We start from the raw sequence: 8,574 nt of genomic DNA, 5'->3' as shown, positions 1-8,574 counted from the left end.
CGAGACCTTGAAATCTTTTTTTTTAGTTTGTTTCTCTTTCCTTTTTCTCTCTCTCTTCATGTTTATCCCTTGCCGCCCGGGGGTGAACGTCCGCTTCGTTGTGACGTGGGTTGGACTCCATTTAGCGAGACAACACGCGGGCTTGTTGTCCAAGTATCGACCTATGTCTCGTGATATGATTCCTGTCTTGACAAATAGTACCATAGATAAAATTTTCTGCCGTGGGTTAAAGCAAACATCCCGCATGTGTGGAGGTCGTTCATGAGCTGAATATGTCATCATCCTGATTTCCGGGTTATCCTCCTTTTTGGGAAGCCCATCAACTGGCCTATTCAGAATTTACAAAGGCCTCGATTTCCTAAAACAAGGTAGTATTTATATTTTGCATTGTGGCTACAAATACGTAGTCCTATTCTTATCGAGAGTAACCATTACAAAAAAAGTATTATAATTCCTTACTTCCTTGGGGAAACACAGAAAGCCTCTTTAGGAATCTAGTTTGATTTCTTGCTGATTCCAGCACAATCTGGAAGGAATTCATGTCACACTCACTAATGCCCTATGTAAAAACTGCAAACTGCTTTTTTCTTGTCACCATCCTCGGGCTATTTCTATTTCCCCCCCTTTCTCTCCCTATTTACAGCACCATAGGCCCATCCTGGAGGAGGACTGGAATGCGGCCGTAATAGTAGCCCATTTCATATCTTAACCAAGGTGATAATTTAGGAAGCAACAGTGTCCACGGCCGAATTCCCCAGAGTTCTTGGGCACGCATCTTGCACAAGCCGGGGGCGAAATCGTGCAGGTGGGCCTAGCCCGGCCAGAAAGGCATTGCCACGTCGCTGGTCTAAAGAAACCCCCGGTTTGAAGATCTGAAGTTTTACCTGACTCGTGTATAACCCGAATAGGGGGGAGGGAAGGGGGGTTTCTATCTATATGTGACTTGATATGGTTTCACGTGTATAGGAGGCGTTTGTAGTGCCATAGAAAACACAACTCCTGGGCCTACCCTATCTGGCCCTAGCTAAGAGGTGGCCGCAGGAAGGTAGCCTATTTTCTCAACTAAAAAGGGTTATTACTATGAACGAAACCACCATCATAACATTTTACCCCTGTAGGAACGATGTGTTGTCCATTCCCGGAAAGGACTCATGAGATTCCGCAACGCCTTAGACGGGTATATCGGATGCCAGGAAGGGCTCGAACAAATACGTAATATATGTTAGCTGCAAGCGATACTCAGAGTGCGTCAGTACGATATCTTTCTTTCCCGATGTGGCTTGATGGTGAACTGGACAAGTTGAGGAACATAAGTCGATGGAAGCCCAATCAGATAAAGTCGGTGGGAGGAGCGGCAACTAGAAGTAGTGGCAAATACGCAATTAAAAAATAAAAACCTGCTAGGTACTAAGTAGTTTGATAAAACCACGCAAATATTGGGAACCGTCTAGGCCGAGACTTTGAGATACTCAACTTATTTGTTATAGAAGCAGAGTATACTCAAAGGTTGGCCTTTTTTTTTGGCGGCGAACGATTGGGCATCCGTTTAAGGTAATGACCCGAGACGTGGCAAGGGACATAACATGGTCCCCTGTTCCAGTGATTGACATTACATGCTCGTCGTAAAGAGTAAGTTGCCTCACAAGGCAGGGGGGGCGTGGTGGTGAGAGACCTACCCGCAACTAACCAGATGGCTTGCATAGACAGACAGTGGGGATGGGCTACATCCTGGTTGCAGACAGAAAGGATCAAACTCTGCGTGTAACGGGGTGTAGTAACAGGGTGTCAAACTCGAGGCTGATGGCTCCGCGTATCAATGTTAACGGCGAACCGTCCCAAAGTATCAAAATCGACCCAATAAAGAAGGGGGCAAGGGGGAAGAGGGGCCGCCATACAGAGTTCTCGAATCAAGTAGCTAGTAAACTACCTAACTCATCAGTCAAGGTACTCGTAGGCTGTATCCAGGGTGGGGAACTTGAGCCGGTGGAAAATTGAAGCAACTAGGCCAACGTGGCATCCATCCAGCATTCTAGGAAAACATGTTGGACGGACTGGTAGCGAAATGGACATGCAACCCCAATTAGCAGACAGGCTGAGTTGTCAACAACCAATCTTCGGTGGTTGTTTGTGATAGCTTAGGGCACAGTGTTGACGAATATGTGGTGGAAGGTTGCGGCCAACGCAAGTCGAGAATCGGTGTCGGGTGGAAAGGGCAAGAAACCCAAGGCGTGGACGAAAAGTATAAGTATTTCAGATTTTTCCTATTGACGTTACTCATGCTTAGCAGTGGAGTAACCCAAACAAAAGATATTAAGCAGAAAAAATCCAACAGATACCAGAAAAGGGGGAACTTTTTGACTTTGGTCCACCGTGAACGTTGATAACGATACCTTGGTGGAAATCCTTCAGGTATAGCTGCTTGACGGCCCAAAAAAAATCCTCCCTGGGGCTAAGATATCTTTGTTGGCTTAGCTAATTGGTGGACCGCCAGGCCAGACCTCCTGAATAACCAAGACTTAACTCCTCTCAAACGACGACCATGTGCTATTTCGAACAGACGCGCTGGATGTGTGGGTATTGGAGATGGGGCCACTTCCGACAACAGTGTACGAAGGAATATCGAACCGGAGAGACTTGCGGGCTAAAGTTGGTGTACTGTACCAACCAGGAGCAGGATAACTGCAAACTCTGCAAAGACATCGAGAAAAAGCAACGAAAGTATATCAAGCTCCAGAACGACATCTACCGGTGGCAGAGGGAAGGGAACCGAACGGCAACGATCGAGAAAGCCCAGAGGGAGATGGGAGAGGTTGATGATGCGATCCAGAACATGCTCCAACAACATCAGAGTAGGCAGTACTCGGTGGTGTAGACACCTTAGTTAGCGGTATACACGAGGTGAACAAGAGGTGAAGAGGGGGGGGGGGGTGGGGTTCATCATGCTACTCAAGATCAATAGAGTTCTTTTGTCTCGGGTTGACAAGAACAACGACAACTCGTAAGAGTGGAAGAAAGTAGTGTCAAAAAAATGGGAACGGGCATCTTGGGAAGTTGTGGCCTTTGGATTAGCATGCTGGGAAGCCGGTCTTTTGTACGGTGAATTCGATTCTGTCACCCCATTTAGAGCATTAGAGTACGTTATCTGCGATTTATTCGATTGGATTCTGGATTTTTCCTTGGACAACTTGATCATAATCGTGTTCATAAGGGTGTCTCACTGTATGATATCTTTGGCCCCCTTTTCAGGGCTGAAATATAGAGCTCTGGACTGTAACCAAGACTGCTACCGTGACTGCTACCCGACTGGAATGTGACTAAGCAAAGGACAATGGGGCAAAATGCTAGTGAAGAAATGGAACTAATCGATAAAATCTTATCTGGCTGTATGGCATATCTTGCTTGGTCTAAAGATGATAGAAACCGGAACGCAGAAATAAGTACCTAGGTGAGTAGTGTCAGAGACCTTATGTACCTAGGTCATACCTACCTACCTAGGTAGGTAGATGGGTCCCCTTTGCCGGACTACCTACATACTAGACACCTCAACTTAGTGGGTACCTAAGAGTAGGTATTTGATTTGTACATAGTAAGATCTTCCAGATGTCCGAGGAAAGAGAAGAGAGAAAGCAAAAGCAAAAGGAAAAGGGAAAGCAGAATCTAGTAGGATAGATGCTACTCTTGTGTTCTTGTTTGCCGCAAGGTGGATTATTGTCAGCGGACTCATAACCCTAAAGGTGTGGATAGTTAGACCGGGGGAATGATATATCAGGGGGGGATGGTTGCGGCCCTTCCCGACTACCCGCTAAGTGGTTAGATCCGACGCACAGACTCCCGCTTCCCCCTTCTAGAAGAGTTATCGTGAGCCTCTTGCCTCTTCAGAACATCTATTGCTCCCATATCACCGAAGCCGGACGAAAATCACCTTTTGATATGAAGCATCTATGTAGAAATGCGTACCGGCCAGGCGGGACTCTTATAAATAAGAAACCCACTTACTAGTAAGGAGAACCGGGTTTACTGAGCACGTGTCTGTAACTTGATGGACTCCATCCTCTCAAAACCCTGGACACACATCACCTGATTGGTTGAATTTGTGCTAGTGAGACGCAAGAAAGCGGGTTGACGATAGTCCTTTGTTAACTTAATTTAGTATAAGAATCTCCGTCTCCGCCATACAATCCAAGATTGGATTAGAACAAGACCCGCCAGAAAGCTAGGTCGGGTCGGGTCGTAGAGTAGAGCAGAGCAGAGCAGAGCAACATGAAGAATACCCAAAAAAAGAAAAAGACGAAAAAAGAAAAAGAAAAAGAAAAAGAAAAGCCAATTACCAAATCGACTTGGCTCGGCTCTTCACTACATATGTAGGCGGCCACCTATAATCCAGGCACCATTGATTGGCAGAGTTCAACGACACTTATTCAATGAATTTGCGTCATTATTCATTATGAAGCTTCCTTCATACTGCCACAGCAGCAGTAATATCTGCAAATGTTCCTACAAGAGGGCCACCTGCTTCATCCTTGATGCTTGGAGCCTTGCCGTGTAAATCAACCATGTCATCCTCACTCAACAACCAATCTACAGCACCGGGGCCGGAATCTGCAGAATTAAAATCACCCTCTGACGGAAGTGTAGAGAGTATGTTTTGATAGCGGGCAAGACGAGCATCTTGACCGGAAAACATTGCTGGCTGGGTCCTTTGGGACTCCTGTGGAGTAATTTCGAAGACGTCAACGAGGTTACTAGGGATATGATAAGCATGGCAGCAATAGACCAGGTCAATGCAACATTGAACGATTGGCGCATACTTAGAGGTCCGGGCAACTACTCTCTGTAGTGCTTCCACTTCTCGTTGCGACTCGAGCGGATCAGCTTGAGGATTAAGATTATGTTCGCCGAAGCTCCCGTATTGGAGATTGTTCGTCTCGTCAAATAATAAGCGGGATACATCATCCTTTCCTATTAGTAAACACCAATGGCACGAATTGGGAATGCTAGGGGGCATACTTCGTCGTACGAGTCGCGGCGTCGCCTACCGAGACACGAGGCGCAAATACCCATGATGAATAGGGATGATAGTGGTGAATTGATTTTAAGAAGATAGTTGTGTAATTTGGGTAATGGGACATATGCCCTCTTAATATTCTAATAGAACCAAAGCATAAGGATTGTATAATCTGCCTGGTAGTGCCGGGCAAGAGTTAGAAAGTTGGAAGAGCTCGTCGCAAAACGTGATTGAAGTTGGAAGAATTTCGGAAAAGTCCCTAACTTTAGTCCTTTTTGCGCGACGCAACTGGTGGTAGGTAAAAAAGGGACCGTGTGTCAGGGTCATACCGTAGTACCTAGTACTAGGTACCATGTAACCTAGGGTACTTTGGTACCTAGATAGTAATTAAACATTTTTCTATGTATGGACATAACTGACTTTAGGTAAGCATTGACGTCATTCATGGACGCCTCAAATATCAATTGATTAATATTAGGGCGATTAGCTGGTAACCTAGTTACTAACTTACCAACTTACCCTACATATGTACATATGTAGGTAGGGTGATTTCCATTTCGACTCCTTCACTTTGCTTAGAACTCACCTCACCCTTTTATACCCAAGAAACACTTAAGTTCTACTTAGGCACCAAGCAGATGCCTAAGATACGTAGACAAGAGATCCATTACTCGATGCTCTTCCTATATACTGGAGTAAAATCTTGAAAGATTCTGAAATATTCTGAGATATTCTGAGATATTCCAGCGCTTTCAAGTTATTTCACTTCTAAATTGGTTTACTTTTTGTGTCGTGTGTTTGTCACCTCATCAGACAATTCAGCATCTCAAGTAAGTAACGCCTCACATTTTATCACATTTTATCACATTTTATCCCCTTTTCCAGATCCTTTATGTACAAAAGCCTATATCGCTAAGTTGACAATGCACGTTCAACCTGCTTCACTATCTCCACGACGTCATCCTTTGTTGTCTTCTGGCTTCCCATAAGATAGAGAACATTGCCTAGAACCCGACTGTGGATATTCCACAGCTTCTCCCTGTCACCTTCAAGCAGACTGCTTTGTAACTTGAGCGCAGCGTTGCTCTTGTAGCCTTGGCCATCTGTTGTCTTCATGTGAATGGAAAGAATGCTACCCAAAGCCCACGTTCCCGCTACCAGTTGTGTCTGATTCGAGATCCAGTTCAACATATGCGATGGCCATATGGACCACATGGCAGTCTGTGCTGCGCTAGACTGGCTACTAGGAGATCCTGACCAGTCAGCATCTTTTGCCCAATCCCATTCTCCTCGCATTTCCATCCTCCGCAGCTGAGTCAAGGACTCAAGAGCAACCTGGCAGCCGATAGGATGTGCCGTGTAGCTGTGCCCATGAAGCAAAGCATCAGCCTTGTCATCGCTTTTAAAAGCGTCAAATATATTCTCTGATGCTAGCGTAACACTGAGTGGCACTAGGCCACCGGTCAACAGTTTAGCGTGAACAGAGATATCGGGGTCGGTTTTAAGAAACGACGAAGCGGTAAACCTCCCCAGACGATACAACCCCGTGAAGACTTCGTCGAATATAACGGGAAGCCCGGTCCAACATGTGGGGTTGGAGGTGTCACTTTCTTGGCATGAGCCAAAGAGGTTTGCCGAACGACGTACTACAGTGACAAGAGCACGTTGGAAAAGGGGGTCTCTGCACTCATGTTAGCGTTCGACTATTTCAAAGATGGAAATTCAGGCTGCTTGCTTACACCAAGTCCATGCCTCCCGCCCCAATGACGATAGGTTCCATGAGCAAGGCGCCAAACTTTCGGCCATTGCTCAAATGATAAACAAGTATCTTCTCGATATACTTTTCATACACTTCTTGTCCCTTCTTTGATTCGCGAGCTTCGATATCGAAGACATCAGAGAGGCTTTCGAATACTTGGTCGTCCCCTAGATCTGCTCTTAACGTATCAGGCATCTCAATCACCCATCGGCCGTTGATGCATTTCACGCTGGGGTAATCAAACCAGATGCCCCTCCCGCTGTACCACTCAATGTTTTCATTGAAGGTACTTGGCTCGGCGCAATCCATGGCACCAATCGTGTCGCCATGGTATCCGCCTTTTAGACCAATGATCCCAATTTCCGTACTTGAAGCCCAGCCATATCGGAGTCGAGCCGCCCGCAGAGCCATTTTTACCGCCACCTCTACAGCCGTACTACCGTCATCCGAGTAGAATACACGGCTAAGCCGAGGGTTCTCCATATTTTGTAGGAGAGTATTCGCTAAAGCCAAGGCGGGTTCGTGGATGGCACCGGCAAACATAACGTGACCATAACGACCCGCTGCATAGGCCGCGGCAAGCGCAAGTGAAGGGCTACCATGACCAAGTCCCTGGGTCCACCACGATGCGGAACCGTCGAAAGAAGGCTGCAAAATAGGTTGTTTCTCATCCCCCTCGGGCGCGAGCGTCTGGAAGAAATCACCTTGAGCGCTGTCGATTACGACAATGTCTTTTGGCGACAAGAGCTTGTGCTGCGTGAAAGGATACCATATTGATTTATCTGCTTGGCGGCGCATGGACGTGAGTCCTGCAACGCGTCTTCCGTGCTTGCTCCTCAACTGTTTAAGGATTTGGGCGAAGATTTTACTTTCGCCCACTTCCTTGTAATACAGCGATAACTTCTCCGCATCTACGTCGGCGTCATCTACTTTGTGCGGAGGTGTTGGCAAAGATGCAAAGAAAATGCCATATCTACTTGTGAAGTAATCCCTCAAATACTGCTCATTATCGTATTTGGCATCTTGGAATACCAGAATTGCCTGGACATCATAGCCGCGAAGTCTCAAGGATTCGAATGCAGAAACAGATAACGAAATACCACCGAGCTTAGCATCAGCGATGAGAATGATAGGGCATCGCAGGGGCGTATACAAGTCTGCTTGCGTTGTCCCCGACGGGCCCGGAGAATGGACACCACCAGCTGTTTCGATGAAAAGCCAACCAGCGTCTTGTTTTGCTTCCTCGGATGCAAAATCATATATCTTAGAAAGGAGCTCTTTGTCTGTAGGTACTAACTTTATAGCTGTATGTTAATTCACGAGTGGCGTCAAGGGTGGATAAGGAGCATTCTCATACCTTGCCTTTCGCAGCAGCATGCGGGCTCATCGCAAGTTCATACTGGAACAAGGTCTTTCGAATAACGTCTGGGGCATATTTTTCAATATGACTATCCTCTATTATGTTAACGTGTGTACTAGGTAAGTTAAAAAGTTATTTAGGTATGTATGTCTTTTTATTCTCATATGTCAGTATGACCCAAAGGTAGCGACGTACAATGACGACTTAGGGGTAAGTTCACTTACACCGGTCATCGGCCTCTTCTTGCGAACCCGTCGACACAGGCTTCAGGTAAGCCACCCGTCCTGATTTAGTCGCGGCCTTGCAGAGAAGGGTAGTGATGATGGTCTTCCCGACATCAGTGTTGGCTCCATAAACTTGATAAACTCGAAGAGAGCGCCAAAGTAATGAATGAACTGGAGACATTGGCGTTGTTTACCTAGGTACCTAGGTAAGTAGGTTGAATATGAC

The 8,574-nt window shown here is 46.3% G+C and overlaps 3 protein-coding genes across 3 annotated transcripts; 1 reads left to right on the top strand and 2 right to left on the bottom strand.

Annotated features, from left to right (window-relative positions):
* Window positions 1-2,408: 2,408 nt before the first annotated feature.
* Window positions 2,409-2,872, top strand: GGS25DRAFT_530744 (uncharacterized protein; the record flags this gene model as incomplete). Its single annotated transcript, XM_049265420.1, has 1 exon — window positions 2,409-2,872. Exon 1 carries the CDS (start codon window positions 2,540-2,542, stop codon window positions 2,870-2,872), a length of 333 nt encoding a protein of 110 aa, XP_049117632.1. The 5' UTR covers window positions 2,409-2,539.
* Window positions 2,873-3,738: 866 nt separating this feature from the next.
* On the bottom strand, window positions 3,739-5,331 carry GGS25DRAFT_485637 (late endosomal/lysosomal adaptor and MAPK and MTOR activator-domain-containing protein). The gene is made up of 3 exons (XM_049260556.1): window positions 5,008-5,331; window positions 4,809-4,954; window positions 3,739-4,742 (listed from the first exon to the last, which is right to left on the bottom strand). Exons 1-3 carry the CDS (start codon window positions 5,059-5,061, stop codon window positions 4,457-4,459), a joined length of 486 nt encoding a protein of 161 aa, XP_049117631.1. The 5' UTR covers window positions 5,062-5,331; the 3' UTR covers window positions 3,739-4,456.
* Window positions 5,332-5,917: 586 nt separating this feature from the next.
* Window positions 5,918-8,529, bottom strand: GGS25DRAFT_513868 (uncharacterized protein; the record flags this gene model as incomplete). Its single annotated transcript, XM_049262927.1, has 4 exons — window positions 5,918-6,686; window positions 6,745-8,060; window positions 8,122-8,212; window positions 8,351-8,529. The coding sequence occupies 4 exons, from the start codon at window positions 8,527-8,529 to the stop codon at window positions 5,918-5,920; spliced, it is 2,355 nt and encodes a 784-aa protein (XP_049117630.1).
* Window positions 8,530-8,574: the final 45 nt, after the last annotated feature.

The sequence above is a fragment of the Hypoxylon fragiforme genome (assembly GCF_022984875.1).
Source record: "Hypoxylon fragiforme strain CBS 206.31 chromosome Unknown GGS25scaffold_4, whole genome shotgun sequence".
In the NCBI taxonomy this organism is placed as follows: Eukaryota; Fungi; Ascomycota; class Sordariomycetes; order Xylariales; family Hypoxylaceae; genus Hypoxylon; species Hypoxylon fragiforme.
The sequence above is the reverse complement of the archived record's forward strand: the minus strand, read 5'-3'. Positions and strand labels throughout refer to the sequence as shown.

Excerpts from the sequence above, each read along its gene's own strand:
- GGS25DRAFT_485637 (XM_049260556.1), bottom strand. The coding sequence starts at position 5,061 with ATGGGTATTTGCGCCTCGTGTCTCGGTAGGCGACGCCGCGACTCGTAC. Across the intron at positions 4,955-5,007 it reads GCCGCGACTCGTACGACGAA|GATGATGTATCCCGCTTATT; the intron begins GTATGCCCCCTA and ends CTAATAGGAAAG. Across the intron at positions 4,743-4,808 it reads GTAGTTGCCCGGACCTCTAA|TAACCTCGTTGACGTCTTCG; the intron begins GTATGCGCCAAT and ends TCATATCCCTAG.